The 25,823-nt window shown below is 42.7% G+C and overlaps 1 protein-coding gene across 4 annotated transcripts in view; it reads left to right on the top strand.

Annotated features, from left to right (window-relative positions):
* Positions 1-25,823, top strand: part of STAU1 (staufen double-stranded RNA binding protein 1) — a 50,974-nt gene that overhangs the window by 19,387 nt on the left and 5,764 nt on the right. For 3 of the 4 annotated variants that reach the window (XM_088026790.1, XM_028125210.2, XM_088026792.1), the window contains 5 exons: positions 3,837-3,975; positions 5,440-5,626; positions 15,140-15,238; positions 22,449-22,679; positions 24,167-24,310. In XM_088026790.1, coding sequence (XP_087882916.1) covers positions 3,837-3,975; positions 5,440-5,626; positions 15,140-15,238; positions 22,449-22,679; positions 24,167-24,310 — 800 coding nt within the window. The remainder of the gene's footprint in view (positions 1-3,836; positions 3,976-5,439; positions 5,627-15,139; positions 15,239-22,448; positions 22,680-24,166; positions 24,311-25,823) is intronic. The other variant, XM_088026791.1, reaches the window with a different exon arrangement.

Genomic DNA, 25,823 nt, shown 5'->3' with positions numbered 1-25,823 from the left:
TATTTTTTGAAACACGTACTTTTTCACTTAAACTTCAGTGGCACTGTAGGTAATTTGGCTGTGTGTTCCATCTGTAACTGCCCTTTTTTTTTTTTTTTTAAACCTTCAAGTTATTCAAAGAGGAAAAGTTATTCCCTCCTAGGTGACTGTTAGACTCTTTAAAAAGTCAGTGGTGTGGTATCGTTTGAATTCTGTTAAAACCTAGATTCTCACCTCGCTACCAGCCCTCCACGTGGGAGGCAGCAGAGCCACAATAGCGGGGGTGGGGACAGTGCTGGAGAAAGGCAAGACTGTTGATAAAATTAACTCTTTGCTTTTTAGCTTTTCCCCATCAGTGTGTTTCCGTGAAAGGATCATGAAATGCCCTGGAGATTGGGGTTTGCACAGCACTGTAGGCTCCTGCTGTTTGGCTGCTCAGGCCAGCCACCGTTTTGAGTCTGCGCTGTTGGTGCTAAAGGAGTACCCTTGTGAACTGCAGCATTAATTCAGGGGAGCCCCTAATGGTTCCAGTGGGGTGAGAATTTTTTAATTTTTCCCCTTTAGTGGAAGCTGTGTACTGAGGGAATCCTGAGGTTAAGACCTACAAGAAAAATCATCTGTGAAGGCAAGGCACACCCATCCCTCTAGGCACCAAATTTCAGTGGTCTGGACATTTTCAGATGATGTAGATACATTCACATCAGCATTTCTCATGTAAATTATTTGTAGATGAAACAGAGGGATAGCCTGTGATAAAGAAAAGCAGAAAAATAAAAGCTCCGGTTGGTTTTGCTAAATTCCAAGGTAGTGAGTCTCAAACTTCATAGTGCGTCAGAATCACTAGGGGAGCTTATTAAAGATACACTTGCTCCGGTCCTCCCCTCTTGCTCCTCAGTCAAAATCCATGGGCATGTGTATTTTTCCAAGTTTCCTGGATGAGCACCAAAGTTAGAGAATCACTGTGGCATGATGGGTCATATTTTTTGACAGTATTAATTCAGTTCTGATAGGATTAACATAACCTAATTTTAAGAATGGAGTGTGTATTTGGGTTACCTTCATACTTAAGAAGGAATAAAGAGGCTTGCCATTGTCAGCATTTGCTGAGGACAAAATTAGCTGTTTTGGATGCCTCCTTCAGTTCAGAAACGTTTCTTGATCTTTGCTTACTGTGGATCAGATTTTCTTCTGAAGGTGGGGGGAGTGTCTGAATAATAGAGTAATCTTAGCAAAGTAGAAGGCAGCGTTTTAGAGCCTGGCTGATGTTCCCAAATTCATTCAAGTGTTTGTCCTCCTGGGATTGTGTTTTCAGACGAGACCACAAACGCATGAGAACATCAAAACGAACGTCTTAATTTATGAGATACTACCGTGTGTCTAAATCAAGTTTGCTGTATTTCTTCCATGAGAAGTAATTGGAAGACAGTTTCTATTTGGATGACTTCCAAATAACGTCTGATATCTAATATATGTAGGAAAACATTTCTTTATCTCCATGCTTACCCCCATTTTTCAAAGCATAGTTTTTGTCACAGAATGCTGTTCAATGCTAGTCAATGATATATATATATATCTTTTGGTGTTTATAGAAACAACAAAAAATGAGGGTGAAGGGATAAATTGCCAAGATAATGATCAGGCCTTTTAAACCGTGGCCGTAAAAAATGTTCAAGGTCCGAGTGACATACTGTAGTCAACATCAGGTACCGTGAATTGAGAGCTCACAATTTTCATTTGTAGGTGTTTACAGTACAGCTAACACTTGGAGATCAGCACTGGGAAGCTGAAGGAACTAGTATTAAAAAAGCCCAGCACACAGCTGCTGCCAAAGCTTTGGAAGGAACAAAATTTCCTAAACCCATAGTCCGCCCTTTTCGTAGCGAAGGAAGGAATCCAGGTATTATGCGTGGGCCAAGACAGGTTCCTTTCAAAAGTGTGTTTAGAGGTACCCATTCAGTATGTGTATGAATTCTTTCTTAACTAACTTGTTGATTTTGAAAGCACAGTTTCTACACTACCAGTGGCAAATGCTTACCTTTTCAGAATCCCTAACCGTACTCTAAATCTAAAGCATTGGTTCCCAATCTCTGGTCCCGTGACTCCTGAGGATCTGCAAAGAAGGTCCTGAGAGGTGGGGGGTGTCACCAAACAATTTCCAAGGTTTCAGAAAAGCTTAGAGAAAATACCTTTTGTTCCTCAATAAGGTGGTACAGATTGCCAAAAATGTAGGCCTTAGCTGGAATCACTTCAACCCAGTGTGGAAATACCAGTTATAACACATTGATCAGAAACCCTGATTGTCTCCTGATCATTAAACAGAATGAGAAAATAACTTAAATATTTATCGCTTAAATACTATTAGTAGACAATATCTCTTCAAACAAGGGACCCATGGAGAAGGGAGAAGACTAATAGAGAAGAGCATCTGGTAAAAGCTTGGGGACCACTGACCTGCCACGGTGGGTGGGAGTGGCTCCGTTGTAGCCACGTTACCTGTCAACGCACACAAAGCCATCCCAGTCCCTTTGTACACAGGAAGAAATCCGAGGGATCTCGGCCACACCTTTCTTGTTGCTCTTAATTTCTTTGTGGTGTTTCAGATTCATTCTCTACTGCAGGTAGATTTTCTGGGTCAGAACTGCTCTGAAGATGATTCAGTTTATATTAAAATGCAACTGTATGAATCATATAAAAAATAAAATTCTCATGTTAGGAAGAGAGAAGCTGGTTACTTCTGTGACCCTCTGATTTTGCAAACCCAAAGATATTCTTATAGATTTGATTCATGCACTAAATTTAGTTGAACCAGTTATAGTACAGAATCAAGTCATTTTTTATTTTCCTCTGCATACATAAAATGCCTAAAGAGGCATTTTTAAGTGGATTTTTGTGTGCCTTTAAGTTGAACTTTGCCATTGCTAGTGTTGTTCTGTGTTTGATGTGGAAGTGTTGTTTTCACATGTGATTGTGCACTGACACTACTCTTTCCAGCCTGATTTTCCTTTTACATTTTACATGTTTTTAATGGTTTATGACATGGATGAACTGAGAAAAAAAAATTGGAAAATGAACAGTGTGTATTTTCTATAGTTGATAATTCTGAGATAACTTATACTTTTGTTTATATGGAAACAGAACTCATTTTCCTAACAAGTATTCTCACAGGTCAAATTCCAATGTAAATATCGAGATTGGAAATATCTGAATATTTTGCCGCCCTCATCTGACTTCTCCAGATACAATTTACTTGCCTCCTCCTCAGTGATTCCACAGCTTTCTTTATAGCACACATCCTGTTGTATAGTAGTTCTTTGAGAGTGTTTGTGTTATTTGAATCCTCTGGGGCAAGAATTGTATCGCTTAGCACTGTGCTTTGCATCCACTTAGTACTTAATAAGTGCATCATTCTATGAAATAGCGTGCATCAACATACTTCTAAGTGTAAGCCAATAACCCAGTAAGTCAGTACAACCAAAGTTATATTGGCTAAGGATTCCCAAACAGTAAAATGATTTGGACAGTCACAGGGATTTTTTTAATCATGGAATTTGATGTGTTATTGGAACTGATTTCTAATAACTGGAATGAGTGGCTTTCACTGATAACATCTTGTGCTAGTTGTTGCCCCTCTAATAGCTCTTACGGTATATTTTGTGCTGTTGACTGTGTATTAATATCTAGAAATCACAGCAGATTCTTGGATTTCCTGACCTGATGCCTAGCAATGAAGTACTTAGATCCTTTCGTGAAATGCATTATGAATCCAATTTAGAAAGCATGCTATTCTTTCTGATTTTAGTGACCGTCATTCTCATGTCAGAAAACAACCAGTTCTCTGTGTTGATTATGTGTTGCAGAAAGCATAACCCCTACTGTAGAACTAAATGCACTGTGCATGAAACTTGGAAAAAAACCAATGTATAAGCCTGTCGACCCTTACTCTCGGATGCAGTCCACCTATAACTACAACATGAGAGGAGGTGCTTATCCCCCAAGGTATGTGTCTGTTTGTTTTAAATACAGGTGAAAATATATCTCATTTTTGACATGGAAGAATAAAATCTGTAGATTGTGGGGCACATAATGATTTGGTCATATTTAGGCTTGCCACATGTTGAAGTCAGTCTTAATTGTGCTGGTACTTTTGGAAGTATGTCTTGATGCTGCTTTAACTCCTGTCGCTAGGGGCGCCTGGGTGGCTCAGATGGTTAAGCGTCTGCCTTCAGCTCAGGTCATGATTCCCAGGTCCTGGGATCGAGCCCCATGTTCAGCTCCCAGCTCAGCAGGGAGTCTGCTTCTCCCTCTCCCTCTCCCCCTGCTTGTGCTCTCTCTGTCTCTGTCTGTCTCTCAAATGAATAAATAAAATCTTTAAAAACAAAACTGTCACTAGCAAGGGCCTGAGCATATTCCTCACTAGCAATGTGGCTATGCCCTGAGAAAATTTGGTTAAAGATCACCTTTTTAACTGCTTTGTTAATTTGAGCATGATTCCCACAACACCAAGATTCTCAGCATCCATAGGTTTTCTTTTCTTTTCTTTTTTTTTTAAGATTTTATTTATTTATTAGAGAGAGAGAGCACAAGCTCTGGGGGAGGGGCAGAGGGAGGAGAAGCAGACTCCCTGCTGAGCAGGGAGCCTGACGCAGGGCTCAATCCCAGGACCCTGAGACTATGACCTGAGCCGAAGGCAGACGCTTAGCTGACTGAGCCACCCAGGCACCCCTAGATTTGCTAATTATTGCTTATTGGGTACTTTTTGACTTTGCACTTATGTGCTGTGTAATAGCCTTGGAGGACAGGTGCAGTAAAATACTAATTGAATTCCGAAAACATCCTGTATTAAAAACCTCCTGTTGGCAGTCCTGAGACATTAGTGGATAGACTGATGATCGGTATGGAAGTTTTTCTTTCCCTGCCTGACTTGGATGGAGGCAAAGCGATTTAAAAAATGCAGGCTCTGAAATGTAAGAAACCAGGCTCTGCCAGGCTTGTTGGGGTTTCCAGAAATGAGGGGCCTTCCTAAAAAAGAAAAAACAAAAAAAAACCTTTTGTTAAAAAATTCCCAGCATTTTCTGGAGACAGGCAAGTGTGACTCTCAGATCTGAGAAAGTAGAGCAAGTTAAAGTCGACTACCTCAGCCAAAGGTAGCCAAAGCCTAATTCATTTTAGATTTTGTAAATTCGGGTTAGCATTATAAATTCTCATGTAATCTGTAAGCTAGTCTATTCTGTGGAACATAAGGTTGCTTCCTAAATAGTATTTGCTCATCCTGTGTGCCAATTCTAATCCAGCATAAGCCTACGAAATCTCTGTATATTGATGAGGAGTCCTTAATGGCAAGGAAGCCCTGATGTGGTTTAGGACCCATGATGAAGGAAAGACCCAGAATTTACTGGAGAACATACAGGTGACTTAACTGATCTGAGACTGTAACTCTGCTAACCCCCTTTTTACTTTCAGGTACTTTTACCCATTTCCAGTACCACCTTTACTTTATCAAGTTGAGCTTTCTGTGGGAGGACAGCAGTTTAATGGGAAAGGCAAGACGAGGCAGGCTGCGAAACACGACGCCGCTGCGAAAGCTTTGCGGACCCTGCAGAGCGAGCCCCCGCCCGAGAGGCTGGAGGGGAGGCGGCCAGGCGAGCAGGTGGGTGCGGAGAGGTGTCCTCTTGGGGTCTTTTTCTGAGAAGATGCATTGAGAGCTGTCCATAATGTTTGTTATTTGGTAGCTTACACGAGTCTATGCTCTGTGGCTTTCTGGCCTTCCCCCCCCCCACCCCCTTAAAAAATGTTTTAGTAAGAAAGATGCCTTCTTTTTTCCTCTGTGGTATAGTTTTGAGTGAACATGGTAGAAAGATTGTGACTCAGTTGAATTGTGAAGTACATGCATTGATGAATTCTTCGGTGCAAAAGATAATGCTTGTTGGGATCTACTGCAACTTATGGTACCAGCTTGGAGAATTTTCCTAAAGCCATTTTTTGACCAGCTACTCTATTATGTTGAAGTGCCGGTTACCTATTGCCGCATAACAAACCATTACAAAACCTAGTGGCTTAACCACCTCTAGGCATTTATTTTGCTCACATATCTGCAATTTAGGCAGGGCTTGGCATGGGAGCTGGTCTCTGCTCCACATAGCTTTGGCTAAGGTAGTTCCGCAGGAGCCAGAGGATCCATTTTCAAGATGGCTGCTCCCTCACATGGCTGGAAGTTGCTGCTGGCTGTTGGCTGAGAGCTCAGCCGGGGTTCTGGCCCGAGCACCTCCGTCCCTCTTAGTTATCCTATACAGAGACTGCTTCCCCATCCTCATGGTATGGTGCTGGCTTCCAAGAGTGAGTATCCTAGAAGACAGGAAAGGAAGCAGCTTCCAGTTTCTTAAGGGCTAGGCCCAGAAATCCCCACAGCATTGCTTCTGCTATATTCTACAGGTCAAGCAGGCACAGAGCCCAGATTCAAAAGGAGGAAATACAGAACCTCCCTTTTTATTAATAGGTAAAATTCACACAACATAAATTCACAATTTTAACTGTTTTAGGTGTACAGTTCAGTTGCTTTTAGTACATTGACAATGTTAACCCCACTTCTGGATGAGAAGAGTGTCAAAGAATTTGCGGGCCACGTTTTAAAAATCTCATGGTAGGAATAGGTTTTTAACTCCTTGCAACTAAATAGGAACATAGGTCTTAGGAAGTCAGTGACTGTTTTTCGTTATGGTGTGTTTCCATTTTCCAGTGTAATCACACATTTTAAAACAGATGATGTGTTTCCAGGGTCCAGTGAGGACCAAATAAAAGAAGGGACTGTAATTTAGAAGAGGGGGATTTCATGAAGTTAAAGGGATGAGCTTCTTACTGGTGAGTTTTGTTAGAGGCAGTAGGTAGTGTAATCTGAGTCATTTTGGAGGTTTTGCATTTTTTTACTTCAGTTTGGTGCTAATGTAATTGGAGTCAGATGGGGTAGTTATTTCTCAGTTTTTTGTAGCCAGCAGTTGTTAAATGATCGCTGAACACTGGTATGTGGGCTGTCTGCTTCAGAACCACTTGAGAAGTTTAAAAAAAAAATTCCTTGGTCCAACCCACACGATTCTAATAGGAGTCTGTCTTTTGCTTTTTTTTTTTTTTTTTGCTTTTTAAATGTGCTCTTGGAGTAGCTCTAAAGCTCGATCAGGGTTTGGGAACCCCTGGTCCTAAGTATTATCAGTGCTTCCCCCTCAGGCAGCTGCTCTACTTTGAATCCTGCTTGGGAGTGCTCCCCGTATTGTTGAAAAGGGCAGGTGCCCATTGGTGTCTCCAGTCTGACCCCATGGCCCTGGAGCAGCGTGGTTGGCTCCAGTCTGAGGGCAGAGGCTGGAGTGGACTTGCTCTCCTGAGCTGAGTTCACATGCTCATCTGCCATCTGTACAGAGCTTTGCTGAGAGTAATGTTAAATCTCCTCGTGCCCCTGTTCTAGTTCTGTATGATTTGAAATAGAGACCATGCCCTTCACAAATGGCTGAGACTGGCTTAACCAGTGCTGCAGAAATAAGAATCATTGAGTCGAATAAGACTTTCTTTGAGATAATAAATGAAACACTTAGCCTCCTGCCTCAGTGAGCTGCCCTTTGATTTACCAGGCCTCCTGGGTAGGTGGGTAGTAGGATGCAAAGAGAGAGACATTTTTATTTTTTAATTAATTTTAAGAGAGAGAGTGCACAGGTGAGTGGGGAGGGGCAGGGGGAAAAGGAGAGAGAGAAAATCCCAAGCAGGCTTCACACCTAATGCGGAGCCCAACTCGGGGCTCAATCTCAGGACTCTGAGATCATGACCTGAGCTGAAATCAAGAGTTGGAGCCCCAGGTGTCCCAGGAGGGACATTTTTAGAAGATATCTTTACCTTTTTTTACTTAAAGTTAAACACATGTGAACTGTAAAAATTTTAAAAACGTTTTGGTGGATGTCAGTGCATATATAAGTAAATACATGCACCGGTCTGTTTAACAGAAGTGGGGTGATATCATATGGTAACCACTTTTTTTCACTCAACCGCTTATCATGAATACATTGTCATGCCATTTACTTATAATTCCTTGGAGGACTCAAATTCAACTGGCATCTAAGCAGTTTTTAATAGCTACAAAGTGTTTCACTGAACATAGCAGTTTATTTTTTCAACAGAGCCTTAGTTATTTGGGTTGTTTATAAAGTGTTTCCTTTTAGAAAATAGGTAGTGAAGAACATTGTTGTAGTTAAATCTTTGTGCACGTCTGTGACTTTTTATGAGCCATGGACCTGGACTGGAATTGCATGGCAAGTGTATATGGCCAAGTTCCCCACTAGAAAGATGGTACCATTGTAGACCTCTGCCAACAGGGTGTGAGCAGCATGTTTGCTCCTGGCCTGCCAGGATTGGAAATTATAATTTTAAACAAACTGTTCATTTTGCTTTTGACGATTTGTAGGGCATGTGATTGGTGGATCAATTCATCTTCTTTAGAACATGGCCAATAAAGACAGCAATTTCTGCCTATAAGGCAGATATAGTCTGGTCCCTTGACGATAGGCATCATGCTAGGCCCTGAGGAAAAACCACAGCCCTTTCCCTTCCCTGGTGGGGTTTCATTGAACAGCTGACAGATGTTAATGTTAGAATCATCAGAGTGCAGTGAGTGCTAGGGTGGGAAGTAGCAAGTATTATGAGAGCATCAGATGTCTATTTATTTATTTATTTGAGAGAGAGAGAGAGTGAGCACGAACAGGAGGGACAGAGCAAGAGGGAGAGAGCATTTCAAGCAGACTCCCTGCTTAGTGTGGAGCCCAAGGTGGGGCTCAATCCTATGACCCTGAGATCATGACCTGAGCTGAGACCAGGAGTTGGACACTTAACCGACTGCACCACCCAGGCACCCAGCTGTCTCCGTTGGAGGGAAGTGAGGGTGATGCATTTAGAGATGTCCTTTCTGGGGAAGTGGCGTTGAAGCAGAGACCAGACAGAAGCAGAAGAGTGGGAGCAGCTTGTGTAAAGGTCCTGCGTTGGGAATATGCCTTTTGTTTTTGGGGTTTTTTTGTTTTTGTTTTTTTTTAAATCTAATGTTTGTGGTAATACAGGATGACTTATTCAGTGTCTGAGCTGCTAGGAGCAAGATGGCTAATAGCTACAGTATTTGTAATAAGTGAAACAGGAGCTATCTTATGTCCACTAGTAGGGAAGTGGTTAAATAAACAGCTACATTTGTCGGAGGGAGGCCCAGGGTGTGGTAGATCTGTACACATAGGCATGAAAGGAGGTACATAATGTAAGGGGTGGGGGGCGATCAAGAACCAGAGCTGTAGTTTTGTAGATAGTGTGATCCTGTTTGTGTTTAAGTAAATAAAAGTGCCAACTGTGTGTATGTATGTATGCATATGTATATGTTTGCTTGCACGTAGTTTCTGTCTTGAAGGCTGTATGAAGCTTTAAAAGTAGTTTTTGCTTGGTGGTAGTGGTAGGAGACAGACTTTTTAAAAAAATTGTACTGTCTGAAGGGTTTTTTTAATACTAGTGTAAAAATAAATACATGGAGCTCTTCTGGTCTTGAGTCTTATCTTCACTTGGGCCAGGGCTTAAACTAAAATTGGAGACCTTGATTTTCATTATTCTGTCAGGGTCCGTTAGACCCAATTTTCATTTTTGAGCTTCTTTTTCAAGCTCTGTAAGGAGTGATATTGCATGACTTGTATTCTTTTCTGGAGATCTTACAAAGAACAAAGAGAAAACATACTTTTTAAAATAGAATAAAACTCATTCTGTCTTACACTGATCACATAGGTCCTTTGGACCCTTTTGTAAATCTCCGCCTTAGGGAATCTGAATTTTCCTTTGTCTTGAGACCTTCTGCTCTTTGTCATCTGACATATCATTTCAGCACTCTTTGTAATCCATCCCTACACATGCTGAGCAGGACTCAGATAAAAGGACGTGGAATTGCAGTGCCGCCCTGGGGTGGCTGCTCCCGTAGTGAGATGACCCGTCGCCCTTTGCTGGGCCTGCTGCACCGCCCAATGTGGCGTGTCCTTCCAAGGAGATGCAGAAGACTGGAGACAGCGTCTTTTCCCTGTGCGCTTAGCTTTCCTTGAACTCAGGTGGGAAGTTAGAATTTTTCTTTGCCTCTAATGGCAAAAAGAAGAAAGTTGACAGAGGAAGACCTACCCATTATTAGACAAGCAAGAAGATGAAAGCAGAGGGACGGCAGGGCCCTAGACTCCAGTGGTGATGGTGGGATTGAGAGTTCAAGCGAATCTCAGACTGTGAGTCTTCAGACAGTATCTTAGGTAAGCTCTCCCAAACTCAAGACTCGGCAAGTGAATAGTGTATTTCTACGGTGTATGGAAAGCAAATGTGTATTCTTTTCTGACCATTCAACAGGAAGGACATCGTCACACATTATTTTGTGACAAGAATCTGGAACATCCTGTTTTGATTTTTTAAAAAGTATGTGTGACAGCATTCTTTTAATTTTTATCATGTGTGGCCACCAGAATTTACTTCCCACCACTTACGGTCCACAAAATAAGTGGACAAATGGCAAAAGGTGTGTGTACAAAGGTCAGTAGGAGGATATAGATGATAAGACAATGAAAAAACTCTCATTAGATCCTTCGGGGTTTACAAATCTAAAAATGAAAGCATTTTGTAGTTAGGGAGCAAAGAAAATGGCTGTTCTCTCTTTGATACAGTTATGAGTCAGTTTCACAAGTAGTGTGTTCTGATGATACCACTACTAGAAGAGTCAGAAGTCATAATAAGCTAGAACCCACTGGGGATGGATTTGAAAAATGACATTGCTGCAGGTGGGCTGGGCTCCTGGTTCAGATGTGCTAGCAGATGAGCAGTTAGCTGCATTTAAAGGACTGTGCCCATTTAGGGTACATCAGTGCCTTCCAGACTACAAACCTGGAATAAAAACTTGGATTTGCTATTTTAATTTCTTTTCTTTTCTTTTCTTTTTTTTTTTTAGATTTATTTATTTATTTTAGAGTGAGCAAGCAGGGGGAGGGGGGAGGGCAAAGGGAGAGAGAGAATCTCAAGCAGACTGCCCGCCCAGTGAGGTGCCCCATGTGGGCCTCTGTCCCTTGACCCTGAGATCATGACCTGAGCCAAACTCAAGAGTCAGATGCCTAACCAACTGAGCCACCCAGGTGCCCTGCTGTTTTAATTTCTTGTTAAAATCTCTAAGGAAAAGATTCTTACTGTCCTTTTATTCTGTATGTTATTTGTAAAATGACTAAGTATAGAAAAATAGTCTCTTGGAGCCAGATAGTAAACGGTGAGATGACTATTTTTTTCTGGCATACTAAGGGTTAAGCATGGTTCAGAGTGTTTATTTCTTTTCTTAATGTTGCCTAGATTTTATTGCTGAACCATACACTATGGAATTGATGTTAACAGTAATTCCCACTTCATGAAGGTAAGACTAAGGCTCCACTACACTTTCCCCATTTTACTGGGAATGGTATTTGTGGATTTGTTTTTGACTCATTTTGCTGCTTTCCCATTGCAACATTTTGTTCACTCCAGATAATATCAAAATTATGTAAAAGAGCAACATAATCTCACTTCCAAGTAAATGTGTATCTTTGTTTCCTGTTTTGCATTTTTATTTTACTGGCTGCTTTGTCCCTATTGAAATCCCTTGAGAAACAATTGGCTTAGAGCAGTGAATCTCCACTCTGCTTGTAAAATCAGCAGGAGTCTTTAAAAAAAAAAAAAGTACTATAAATAAAATGGATCTTTAAAAGCCCTACCTGAAAAAAATTTAAGTTCCCTCATCTGGAGTAGGAATCTAGATAGCATCTGTCCTTGCAAAGCTCCCAAGTGATCCTGATGCTGCTGTGGTTAAGAAACACTGGCTTACAGTTTAGATTTTTGCAGTAGATTGTTGTTTTCCATCAGACTTATGTGGCAGTTTAATATATAAAATAGGAAAGTAGCATTTGATTAGTATAAACTTCTGAGTTTGAATTTTATAGTATTTTTGAAGGTAAATCAGTGGAAATGATTTATGTGAATTTTCAAAACACAAAATATACCATAAATTGTTTTCGTCCACTAAAAAAAACATGGCTGTGAGAAAGATACATTCCCATTTTAAAATCATGATTAAGGCTGCCATGGAAAGGAGAGTGAGGAGAGCTTCGTTGTTTTCCTTAAAAAAATTAAAATTTCATGTCAGTAGTTCTTAATGTTGGGACATTTGTTAAATCTAGCACAATTGCCTGTTAAATTATTTATCTCTGCTTTTCTGAATGTTTGAAATAGGTCATAATTAAAAGTTAAAACTAATTGAGCTGGTAAAATGAACAATAGGTTTGAAAATTGGAGTATGTGCATGGTGGCTGAAGTCTTATTTTAGCCTCAGCACCCAGTTTATTTCAAAATTTTCTGGTTGCATTAACAGTTACTTAGCATCAGAGTGGAGCCTTTGTTTTAACAGCTCATCTGCTTAAAAAAAAAAAAACCTCTGGATATCCTTCAAATAAACAGCTGTCAAAAACCTTTAACTGTGCACAAAAATAAGTTAACCTTTTAGCATAAGTTAATGTGTTGACAATCTCTAGTGTGTTAATATTTGGTACGAAACATACTTTTTTAGTTGCTTTTTGCAGATAAAATAAACATAACATAAAGGTTACCATTATAACCATTTTTGAAGTGCACAGTTCTGCAGCATTGAATATATTCTCAGTGTTGTGCAACTGTCACTACTATCCATTTCTGGAACTTTTTTTATCTCATTGAAACTCTGTGCACATTAAACAATAACTTCCCCTCCATCCCCCCCCCCCCCCCGCCCACCCCAGGGAACATCTACTTCTGTCTCTATGTATTTACCCATTCTAGATACCTAATATAAGTGGATATTCATCTTCTCTCAGGCTTATTTCATTTATCATGTTTTCAAGGTCCATCCATGTTGTAGCTATGTGTCAGCATTTCCTTTCTTTTTAAGGCTGAGTAATACTCCATTGTGTGACCATTCCACGTTTTGTGTATCCATTCATCTGTTGTTGGATGTTTGGGTTGTTTTCACTTTTTGGCTACTGTGAATAATGCTGCTGTAAACATAGGTGTCTGGGTATCTGTTTGAGTTCTTTCGAGTACATATCTGCTGGTGTAATTGCTGGATCATCCTGTAAATCTATGTTTAACTTTTTGAGGAACCACCACACTGTTTTGCACAGAGGCTGGGCCATTTTATATTCCCACTAGGAATGCCCTGGGATTCCCACTGCTCCATGTGCTTGCTAACACTTGCTGTTTTCTGTGGCCATTCTTAAGGGGTGCAAAGTGGTGTCTCATTGTGATTTTGACTTGCATTTCCCTAATGATGAGTGATACTGAGCTCATGTACTCGTTAGCCTTCTTTATGTACTCATTTCTACCTTCTTAAGAAAATGTCTATTCAAGTCCTTTTCCCATTTTTAAATTGGGTTGGTTGTTGTTGAGTTGTTTATATATTCTGGATATTAATTCTTCATCAGATCTATGATCTGCACGTGCTTTCTCCTATCTGGGTCGTCTTTACTTTCTTGTGAGCATCTTTTGATGCACAAAAGTGTTTAATTTTGATGCAATCCAGTTTATCGGCTTTTTCTTTTGTTGCCTCTGTTTTCTGTCTCCTATCCAAGAAGTCACTGGCACATCCAGCATTGTGAAGCTTTTTCCTGATATTCTGAGTTTTATGATTTTAGCACTTAGGTCTTTGATCCATTTTGAGGTAATTTTTGTATATGGTATAAGGTGTTTTTTTTGTTTTTGTTTGCATGTGGAAATCTGTTTTTCTAAGCACCATTTGTTGAACATACTAAAATGCAGGGTGGTTGTTTGTTTGTTTTAAGTTTAAAACTTGTTTGAAAAATAAATTTCAAACCAAACCTCCACGGAGCTCTAAGGCATCTTGCTTGAAGATTTCTGGCTTTAAAGATTCACTCATAAAAAGTCAAGCTCTCTTTCCGTTTAGGATTTAAACAAGAATAAAAGTATCTTTAAGTTAATAAAGCCACCAGAAATGCTATGCAAATAGTTCTGACCAGGCAGAGAGTGAAGTGAAACCCGAATGGAAGGAGAATGCCGCCATCATGGCAGGAGAGAGAAGTAGAGAGTGTCTGGGATGAATATACTGGTATAGGATTATATTCTTGATGGTATTAATATTTTTAACTTAAGAGTTTTATTTTTTTTCATTATAGTGTGAAATACTGATACACGGAGGTGTAAGATCTATCTGATGAACGTATAGAAACGCACAACCGATAAAATCCTGGATAGTCCTGCATTTTGCCTATTCAGCGGTTTTAGCCATGGGTTCTTGTCAGAAAGTTCTAGTCTTGGAAATAGGATTTTTACAAATTTTTGATAAAGAGTCACAATAATAAGAAATAAGAAAAATGCAGCTCTCTTGCCACGATTTGCAGGGAGGGGGGCATTGCCGTTACTGAGCTTACCTGGATTCTCATCATCACTGCGCCGATAGAGTCAGTTATCAGCTCGCACCGAGATCTCTGCCCTCCCTAATCCCAGCCCTGGCTGGAGGACTGTAAATGAACCTTGTTATAAAGATGGAGTCTCAGCCTTTGTTGAGCAGACTTGATTAGTTAGCACTTGAATTTTGGCTAGCAGCAGTGAGGAAAAGATTTTGTATACAATTTCATAATTTGTTCCATTGCATCCTTTTTTTAAAAAGTGGGTTTCCAGGGACTTTATGTCCAGATGAGAAACCTGCATACTTAGATGGAGAGACTTCTATTTGAATTTGCCATGTCCCACACAGAGCTGTCTGTATTCTGACTTTTTCCAGAATGTGGCTTGCCGGTCCTCAAGGAAGGCTTTGGGAGTCTGTCACTCTTCCTGAGCAGCTGTGGGCGCGTGGTTGCACCATGATGAGGTTGATTCATACCCCTGAGTCTGTTAGGTGTGGGGCTGTTTATGGTGGATTTACAAGGTACAAGCTGACCCAAGTGTGAAATAATACTTTTTTTTTTTTTTTTAACCTTTAAATCCACTGCCACATGGCACACAGGTGGCCTTGCTCCCTGGGGTAGTGCTCACTCCATGAAGCCAAGGTTCAGTGCTTAAGGTTTATCATAGCTGGGATGTTGACAGTTTTTAATAAGAGTTAACTACTAAACAATTATTCTTTCTTTAGGTGAATGGAAGAGAATCAGAAGAAGAAAATCTCAATAAATCGGAAATAAGTCAAGTGTTTGAGATTGCACTTAAACGGAACTTGCCTGTGAATTTTGAGGTAAGCTTGCTTTACATGTAGGACTCCACTGTAAAATACTGTTGGCATTCACCATTGGGATGATTTTTTTCCTAAATAACACTGGAATTATCATCACAAACCTGTGAACCTTCAGGTTTAAGACTCAGACATTATCCTTAGTAAAGCAATATATATATTTTTTAAAGATTTTATTTATTTATGTGACAGAGAGCACAAGTAGGCAGAGAGGCAGGCAGAGGAAGAGGGAGAAGCAGGCTCTCTGCTGAGCAGGGAGCCCGATGCGGGACTCGATCCCAGGACCCTGGGATCATGACCTGAGCCGAAGGCAGACGCTTAACCAACTGAGCCATCCAGGCGCCCCTTAGCAAAGCAGTATTGATTCTCTTCTTTGGGGTTGCTAATTTAGGGGCCGCCATGCCCCTCCAGACAGTCCGTGGATGGTCTGTGAGCCTCCCAGAATGATTTTGAAGATTGTGTTTGTGTTCTCATGTGTTTTCTGGAGAGAGGTTCCATTGTTTTCATAAGACTCTCAAAAGACTCTGTTACTCCCAAAACGTTAATCTCCTTAGCAGTCCCTAGGAATCATACAGTGGAGTTAAAAGGACGTCAGTTTTGTCCTTGTCCAGCATTTGCCCTTTAAATCACCTCTCTAATAACTTCATTTGTTGTTAGAGACTTTATGGTCTTAAAAACCATAACTTAATGGGCTGTTAGTTCAATATGGAAAGTAAGGTACATTTAGGACATGTTTCCTTCAAGAACCCAGTGAATCCAAATAGATGAGGCAGGTGATGGAGGTTAGTAAGTTTTCTGTAATGGTCTGACACACAACGAATTCTTTGCAAATCCTTTTGGTTTCCGCACTTGGTTATGCAAGGTTGTGTTTTACTATACAATGCACATTTCTTTATCAATTCTTTGGTCTTTCAGAGGTGGTTTTTTCTTTGTTTTTTTTTTTTTTTTTGAGAGAGAGCACGGGGAGGGTGGGGAGGGACAGAGGGAGAAGGAGAGGGGGAGAGAATCTTGTGGAGCCCGATTTCATGACTCTGAGGTCATGACCTGAGCTGAAATCAAGAGTTGGATGCCTAGGGGCACCTGGGTGGCTCAGTCAGTTAAGCGTCTGCCTTTGGCTCAGGTCATGATCCTGGGATCCTGGGACCGAGTCCCACATTGGTCTCCATGCTCAGGGGGGCAGTCTGTTTCTCCGCCCCCCACTCGTGCTCTTTTTCTCTCTCAACTCTGTCTCAGATAAATAAATAAAAAATCTTAAAAAAAGAAAAAAGTTGGTGCCTAACCGACTGTGCCCCCCAGGCGCCCCAGGTCTTTCAGAGTTCTAAAGTCTATATATTTAGTCTTCCAAAATGCTGTACGCTTCTACTTTGTTACTTAGGCAAATGTAATTTGAGGTGGGGCATTTGCTTTTTTTTTTTTTTAAGATTTTATTTATTTATTTGAGAGAGAAACAGCATGAGAGGGGAGAAGGTCAGAGGGAGAAGCAGACTCCCCGCTGAGCCAGGAGCCCGATGTGGGGCTCGATCCCAGGACTCCGGGATCATGACCTGAGCCGAAGGCAGTCGTTTAACCAACTGAGGCACGCGGGGCATTTGCTTTAAACAATTTTAAGTGGTCCATAAATTTCTTTTGGCCTGTTTCTTTTTTTAAAAAGTCCCCCTGTGGAGCACCTGGGTGGCTCAGTCGATTAAAAAATCCCCCTGAAGTTTATTATCCTGTAAAATACTGTAATTTTGTAGCATTTTTGCAGTTACAGGTGACCCCCAAACCTCATGTCTGACCTTTATAAAATATATACCTTCTCCTGTTAATGTGCTAGTGCCCTAAACTGGCTCCTGAGTTTAGTCCTTAACCCCTCAGCCGCGTGCTGCTGACTTCTGGCCTTTAGCTCGCAGTGCTTCCCTGCCCGCCGCGGGGCGCGGGTGGGATGGGCGGTTACACTCGCATCATGGGGCCACCCTGCGTCACCTCACAGCCGTCCCTGTCCCACCCTGGCCAGCAGGACCAGGTTTACACTGTCCCTTCCTCCCAGAGGGCAGAGCCCCGGACAGACGAGGGCTGTGTCTTCTCCCCTGGCTCCCCGTCCCTTCCGGCCCCTCTCCCTCTGTTGGCACTGGGGAGGGAGGCGATACGGAGACAGGAGATACGCAGAATGACAGGGCTAGTTGCTGGGTGGGAACCAGGTGGGAGCTTCACTCCGAAAACCACGAGGTCTGCCTGGGTACCTGTTGCAGGAAGAGAAGAAGTCCTCCTTTTCTCCTCGTGCTGAGGGATTGGTAGGGCATGAGAATGGATTTGTAGAGATTAGAGGGGTGCCAAGATTGTGGGAGTGGGAGGTGCCTGGCTTCCCGGATTACCTTGAATATTTTATTTTGAAAAATTTCAAACCTGTGGAAAAGTTGGAAGAATAGGACAATGAATTTCTCCTTCACTGAGATTTACTAGTGATTGACATTTTACATTTACATTTTTCTTTCCCAGCAGGCAGCGCAGGATCACACCCTGCATCTGGTAGAGGCATCCCTGGGCTCTTTTGTCTGTAACAGTTCGCAGCAGTAGGTGACTGCTGGCACCAGGGCCCTGGATCCCTGCGAAGCTTGCCACCTGTTCCTACTAGTTTGTTGCCCTGCCTGAGAGTCACAGAGCTTTCTGGAACCTTAGTGAAGGAATGCCATTTTGTTTTTGCTCTGTGGGATTTGGAGACCAGATTGCTTCTGTCCCACTTCCGCTTTGTTTGGATTTCAGATTTGGGTTTCAAGCTTGTGTTCAGGAATATGTAACACAGCAGGAAATGGTCTGGTCACCTAAAGGAAGTTTTGGGAGCGCCCTCTGGTGGGTGAATATCTTTAGGGTAGTCATTTAAGACATTCCAGTTTGTGCGTTGGTGGTGGTGTTGAATTTGTTAATGTGAGTGCTTATGTTAAATAGCTCATCTATCAAAGGGTCATATTACTTCCATTATTAGCTTGAGCAAGGGCTTTCATTTTCTTCCCCCACAGATCTGTCTCTTGCACCTGGAAGATTGCCTGGCACTTACTGGATGCTCAGGAAATGTTTGTTGAATAAATGAATGGAACAGTTTTTTTTTTTTACTGAGTTTTTTATAGTAAAATCTGTCACATAGAAATCTGGGTTAGAAGTGTTTAATAGAAGAAGGCAAAAGCCTTTCCTACGGTTCTCCAGAAAAAATGTATATAGCTTGACTTTTGATAAAATACATAGTTTTAGTTAAAAAATGTGATGGTGCTGATTGATAGTCACCGGGAGGCAGTTGTGACCTCTACATGACCTTGCACTAAATCCATGGTAGGTGGAACTCCACCTTTAGGTGGGTTGGCTGGTGATGTGAGTAGATGACTGAGTCAACTCTGAGAGGCCAAGAGGCCAGGTGGGGCTGAGTGTTGGCAACCAGGCTGTCCGGGTTGGGAGGTGGTGTATGAGGGGCCCCAGGAGCCCTGCGCTCCGTGTGCTGGGCCCTCCCAGCCAACCTCTTCCTTTGGGGGGCAGTGAAGGCCGCTCTCCGAGGGGCCTCTGGTTCTCACCTGGGGAGCACAGCACCGTTGTTTTGGGGCTCATTTGGTTTTCCTAGCCATTTTTTGAATATTTTGTTTTGAAAAATTTCAAACCTGCGGAAAAGTTGGCAGAATAGGACAGTGAATTTCTCCTTCACTGAGATTTACTAGTGATTAACCTTTTACATTTGCTTTTTCTCTCTGTGAATGCACGTATTATTTCCTCTCTCTTCTTACCCTTGCTGGGTCATTTGAGTAAGTGGCAGCTATCAGGATTCCTAAATTTCAACATGTATCTTTTAAGGACAAGACATTATTTTAAGCACAATCTAATGATCAAATACAGGAAATTGAGCGTCACTAATTCTTATGTAACGTACGTCCTGTATTCACATTTTGCCATCTGTCCCTTCCGTCCTTGATGGTCCGTATTTTCTTGTTCTGGTGGCAGCGCAGGATCACACCCTGCATCTGGTAGAGGCATCCCTAGGCTCTTTTGTCTGTAACAGTTCGCAGCCTCTTTTGACATTTTTAAAAGGTACTTTGTAGAATGGCCCTCAGTTTGGTCTGATTGTTCCCTCATGATTAGTTTCAGATAATGCATTTTTTCCCTCAGGACACCACAGATGTGGTGTTGGTTCTTCTGAGCATCACATGAGGGCATTCCCCCGCCCCCCGTGTCAGTGACGTTCCTTTCATTGGCTTACACCAGAGCTTCACCTTAAGGAGACTTTCTTTCTCTTTGCAATTAATCCGTATCCTGCGAGGAGCTGTTTGAAGGTTATGCCCTCAGAGATTTCCCCAGTGATTCTCATAGTCATTGATAATTCTTCCCCGTAACAGTCACTGCTGTGGTGGATTTTCTGCCTTTCTGAGCTGACGTTCCACAGGAAATACCCCATCTCTGTACGTTAATTTTTATTAGCATAGGTCCACAGCTTCTTTTTTTTATTCAGAGTGTTACTTCATTATTGTCATTCATTAGGGGGCGCCTGGCTGGCGTAGTCGGCTTAGTCGGTGGAGGTGGAGTGCGACTCTTGATCTTGGGGTCGTGAGTTCAAGCCCCGTATTAGGTGTAGAGCTTACTTTTTAAAAAAAGGAAAACGAAAAAGAACCATGGTTCAACGTTATTGTCATTCATTTTGATATTCAAATTGCCATTCAACTGGCTGCTGTGTCCTTTGATATTCCCCTGTGGGGATGTTTTTGGAGGGGAGGGTAGTTTTTTTTTTTGAGGTATAACTTACATACAGTAAAATCTATCCTATTCAGATTTTTTTTTATGTGTTTGGATGAATGTATACAGTGGTGGAACCACCCCTGCAGTCAAGACCTAAAACCTCTTTCACCCTGTAGTTGCCCTGAAGCCCTTTGCAGCCAGTTCTTTTCCTCCGTCCTCAGCCTCAGGCAACCACTGATCCAATTTCCGCCCCTACAGTTTTTCTCTTTTCAGAACATTACATAAATGGAATTACAGAGTTTATTGCCTTTAGTCTGGCTTAACTTAATGTAATGCAGGTGTTGAGTTGTCCATGTTGCACAGAGCAGTAGTTCCTGCCTTTTTTTATTTTTTAAGATTTTATTTATTTAGGGGCGCCTGGGTGGCTCAGTCGCTAAGCGTCTGCCTTCGGCTCAGGTCATAATCCCAGGGTTCTGGGATCGAGCCCTGCATCTGGCTCCCTGCTCAGCGGGAGGCCTGCTTCTCCCTCTTCCCCTCCCCCTGCTTGTGTTCCCTCTCGCTGTGTCTCTGTCAAATGAATAAATAAAATCTTTTTAAAAAATTTATTAGAGTGAAAGAAAGCACAGGTGGGGTGCAGAGGGAGAAGCAGACCCTCAGATCATGACCTGCGTGAAAACTTGCTCTAAAAACCATTGACTGGCTAGCTTTGGGGGAGATCATACCCCAAAACCAGAAGGCCATTGCTAACTCCCCGAAATCCTGGAATGAGACACTTAGCTCCAGGTTGGCTACTCTCCCTGAGCAACCACCTGCTATTGACTGGGCTTACTACAAGGCCAATGTGGTGAAGGCTGGTTTGGTAGATGACTTTGAGAAGAAGTTTAATGCCCTGAAGTTTCCTGTGCCAGAGGATAAATATATTGTTCAGGTGGATGCTGAAGAAAAAGAAGATGTGAAAAGTTGTGCCGAGTTTTTGTCTCTCTAGAAGACCCGGATTGAGGAATGTGAAAAAGCTGGAGAAGATGAGGAACATAATTCCAGACCACTGAGGACCTGAATGAAGTGTTCCCAGAAACCAAATTAGACAAGAAGAAGTATCCCTATTGGCCTCACAAGCCAATTGAGAATTTATAAATTTGAGTTGGGGAGAAAGCTCTGGCCCTTGTATTGTAAATGCTGAACATAAAAAATAATGATACGGTGCAAAAAAAATTTTTTGATGTGCTTTGGTCTGTTTGCCAGAAATCACAAGACCAAATGTGTGCAGGTCTGTTGCTGCATTCTGTTCTGATTTATTGATCTCATTGTTTGCCCTTTTTTTTTTTTAAGATTTTATTTATTTATTTGACAGAGACAACGAGAGAGGGAGCACAAGCAGGGGGGGTGGCAGGCTTCCCACTGAGCAGGGAGCCCGATGCGGGGCTCGATCCCAGGACCTTGGGATCATGGCCTGAGCCCGAAGACAGACACTTAACGACTGATCCACCCAGGCGCCCCTCATTGTTTGCCTTTAAACAATGCTGTGAGGGCATCGTTGCTATAACTTTATCAGAGTCTTGGGATCTGGTGTGTGAGTGCTCTCAGTTGTTCTGTTCAAGAGTGTCTTAGCTAACCTAAGTAGCTAGTTCAATTTTTATTTTCCTTCTATGTGATCCAGTAAGAACCTTAATTAAGTTTCTGTCCATACTCAGTGTTTTTCTCCCATCTTTGTTGACTTATTTTTATATTGTTAATATGTAAAACACTAAATGGTTCTAAAAGTCAAAACTCTACAAAGAGACACACTCAGAAGCGTCACCCTGTCCCTGCTCTATGCAGTTCCTCCTGCGTGCACTAGGGAACTAATTCAGTTTCTGCTTTATCCATCCTGTGTTTCTTTTTGCAAAAATAAGCATATAAACACACACGTGTGTGTCTGTTTATATATTTGTGTATATGTGTTGTGGGTATATATAAATTTTTTTTTACACATAAGTTAGGGTACTGTATAAACTCTTGGCAGTTTGGTTTTTTTAACTTTGTGTATATTGAAAATCACGGTCAGTGCTTAGAAATTTCTCATTCTTTTTTAAAGCTGCATAGCAACCAGGATTTAATAAGCTCAGACTTGGCTGGAGGCTCAGAGCAAATATTAAACTTGAACTCTTTGTGTTGCAATTATTTCTGGACTTCGCTGGGACGGCTTCCTTTCTGCCATTTGCATTGGATCCCCTGAACTCAGGATAGTCTCTACCCTGGGAAGACAGGAGTCGTTCTGCTCGGAGGGTGGGAGCAGAACTTGTTTCCCTCTTTACTCTGTAGTAACTGTGTGGGGGACCAACCAGACCCAAGAACATTAAGAAGTCTGAGAAATAAGGGAAGAAAAAGATTCAGGATTTTCACTGTTTTCTTTTGCTGACATTTACGCCGCCTGCATTGATCAGGTCTTGTCCGTAACCCCCCCTTCCCTGTGGTTCCTGGGAGGTCGTGTGCTGGGCAGTGTGTCCTACCGCTGGCAGGAAGTGCCTGTCACGCTTTCACTCAGTCTTTCCCTCTGAAACAGGTTGCCCGGGAGAGTGGCCCCCCCCATATGAAGAGCTTTGTGACCAAGGTGTCAGTTGGGGAGTTTGTGGGGGAAGGTGAAGGGAAGAGCAAGAAGATTTCAAAGAAAAATGCTGCTATTGCTGTTCTCGAGGAGCTGAAGAAGCTACCACCCCTGCCTACGGTCGAGCGAGTGAAGCCCAGAATCAAAAAGAAAACAAAATCCATAGTCAGGGTAAGAACCTTCTCGATCGAAGAGGATATTTCCATTGCCTATGGATGACGGGGGAGGACATATTAAAAGGCTTACTAGGTTGCTGACCCTAGTGACAGGATGGGCACTGATGTGCCACTTGCCAGGCCTGGTGCGGGGGCCACCTTGGGTAGTTTGATGCGGACGCCGAGGCACCGGCAGCTGTGCGCACATGTCGTGCGTGAGGGGGTGATCACAGGAACCGTGTGCACCTGCAGTGCCCTTCTGCAGAGCGAATGGCGAGAGAGTGTCCTTCCTCCATCTCGCTCACCGCTGAACTGGTGCGAGTGTGAAGCAGATTTGTGGGACGAAAGGCGTCTGGGGGCAGTGAGACATTTCACCAAACACCTCCTGTTCTTTGGTATTTTTTAAGCCACGTCAATGGACCTGTCAAAAATTATACTAGCCCCTTGCCTCCCCCACCCAGAGAAGGGACAAGAGTCCATTTGGGCATGTTTAGGAGTACTAGGGTCTGTTCTGATTGTCAGTATACAGTTTTGACCCTTGAACAGCACGGGCGCTAGGGTTGCTGACCCCCCGCCCCCACCCCAGTGGAAAGCCTGGGTTTAACTTTTGACTCCCCAGACACAACCACTAACGGCCTACTGTTGACCAGAAGCTGTACCAATAAGATAAACAGTCAATTAATATGTTTTATATATCATATGTTATATGTGTGTGTGTGTATTAAATGCTATATTCGCACAGTAAAGTAATCTGGAAGAAAGCGAACATTATTAAGGAAATCTTGAGGAAGAGAAAATACACCTATACTATACTGTAGTTATCAAAAAAAATCCACTTCTAGGTGGACCTGCACAGTTCAAACCCTTGTTGTTCGAGGGCCAGCTATAGTTTCACACTCTGCCAAGACCCCGTCCCCAGGGGTGAGCACACGCTATAGACTGTTGCGGCTCCCCTTTTCTCTCAGGAGATCCCAGGAACCACCCCACGCAAACAGTGGCTGAGGGTTCCGTGGCGCTAAAGATGGCCACTGGGAAGAAACTGTGGGATTCTTAGGTTCTTTCCACATGGTGTCAGCTTGAGGTTTTGCATTTCGTGTGTGTGTGTGTTTTAAATAGTTTCTGGCTTTTGAGTCCTTGTTAAGAAAGCTGGGGACCCATCTTATAACAGAGTTTTGGGGGGAATTTAAGGAATAGTGTTCTGTATTTTTTTCTCTCTTCATTGTCAAGTTGAAATTTATTGTTAAAAAGCAGACTTCAGGATTGCTTGCCTACCCATAGTGGGATACTGATGTTGGTTTGCGAGGAGCCTTTTAAAAAGTCACCTCAGAGCAATCCTAGAAAATCACTAAGCATCCTTAAATTTTAAGGTTTAAAAAAGATCTGATTAATTCTGGGCACTTAGATCAAACATGAAGGAATGTTGTGTCGTGTCCTGACCCCTGAATTGGCGAGGTCCTCTCTGTGGCTAACATGGCACATGGTTTCTACATCCGTTGTCCTCAGCTGCAGAGCAGCACAGACTGCGGCCAGGGGATGAACCCGATCAGCAGACTGGCCCAGATCCAGCAGGCGAAAAAGGAGAAGGAGCCAGAGTACATGCTCCTTACAGAGCGAGGCCTCCCGCGCCGCAGAGAGTTTGTGATGCAGGTGGGTCGGCATGGGTTGTGGCAGCCCTTCTGTGACCACGCCCCATCGTGGCTGGAGGGGTCCAGGGGCTGGGTGCTTTCCTAAGGGGGCCCCGCTCCCCGCCATTGGACATTAGTAATAGTAAGACCATGTTGCTTATAGTAAATGCCTTAAAACGTGTCCTTGTGTGCACACCACACGTGCTGCTGAGTCAGCAGGTAGGAGCTCGGACACCTGCTCCAGGTCATGGGTGCTAGGGCAGGGGGATTGCAGGTGACCATTTCTCTTCAGTACATCTCCTTGAAGGCTTGTATTGTCCTTTTCAGAAGGTAAATTTTACAAGTTCTATCAAAGGATCTGTTCCTGTTCCTCCTCATCTGTAGAATCTGTGGAGTCTAGGGTTGGTTCTCCTTAGATTGGGATTGCACTTCGGATTAGTGCAGAGTGTTTTCCTTGTATTTATGAAACAGTCATATGGGCAGTCTACTCTATGATTTGAATTTAATGGTGTTTTCTGGTGAAAAATCCAGGACTTTGCTCTCGTGTAGCAGTTTGCTCACAACTTGGGAAGTGTTCTTGGCGTGTTCTCCCTCCCCATTCAGAAGGCGAGTAAAGTCACGGTCCTTCCACGCTGTGGGGAAGATGGCAGCATACTGAGAGGATCAGTAATTTGGCCAGAATCAAAGCTGGTAGATGGCAAGGCCAGGATTGCACCCCAGAGCCCTCTTCACAGGCCAGGGAAGGTTTCCTGGACTCTCAGTTCTGGAACATGGGGCTTTTTGGTCTGGTCTGTGATCAAGACCGGCTTGAGAAGGGGATTGTAAGCCGTGGTATGTGCTGCAGTCTGTGTAACACTCAACTCTCTTAGGGGAGGATGGTCTGGTGGGAAGGGGTGGGTGTGTTTATAGATGTGTTACGCATGTATAAACTACACGTATGTATAGTACAAACGTCAGAAAGGATGAGCTCCTCCCTGCTGACTCAGCAGCACATGTGGTGCGCACGCAAGGACACGTTTTAAGGCATCAAATTACTACAAGCAACATGGTCTTAATAGTGCTAACGTCCGATGGCGGGGAGTGGGGCCCACTGGACCAGGGCACAGTTTACAAATAATACAGAAAACACGTAATACTCTTTACTTTCCATTTTCTCTGTCACGTAAGGGCCGTGACGGTGTTAGACGGTGTTAGAAAATCAGGCCGCATGTGCTATTGACAAAGGAGCATAGTTCTAGCATGAGGATCGGTTAACGTTTTTGTTTACATAAACAAGATGAAAGTAAAGACATGTTGGAACTTCATTTATGAACAGTGAGTGACTTTGTTGAATCAGATCATTTTCAACGACTGGATGAATGTTCCCGTTTTTTGTGCAGTTACAGGGCCCCGGCTGCAGACTCAACACGCTTGTTAGCTTAGTTTGCATCCCTGCCTCCATCATTAACCTTTCCTCCATCTCGTAAGTCTAGAGGAGACGACAAAACCACTGAAGGCGGGCGTGCTGCATAGTGTCTGCAGGTTTCTGTGGGGTA

Source organism: Eumetopias jubatus, unplaced genomic scaffold (genome assembly GCF_037043125.1).
Source record: "Eumetopias jubatus isolate StellerSeaLion01/CBP00866 unplaced genomic scaffold, mEumJub1_p1.0 scaffold_9, whole genome shotgun sequence".
NCBI lineage: Eukaryota > Metazoa > Chordata > Mammalia > Carnivora > Otariidae > Eumetopias > Eumetopias jubatus.
This window is presented reverse-complemented; position numbering and strand designations above follow the sequence as displayed.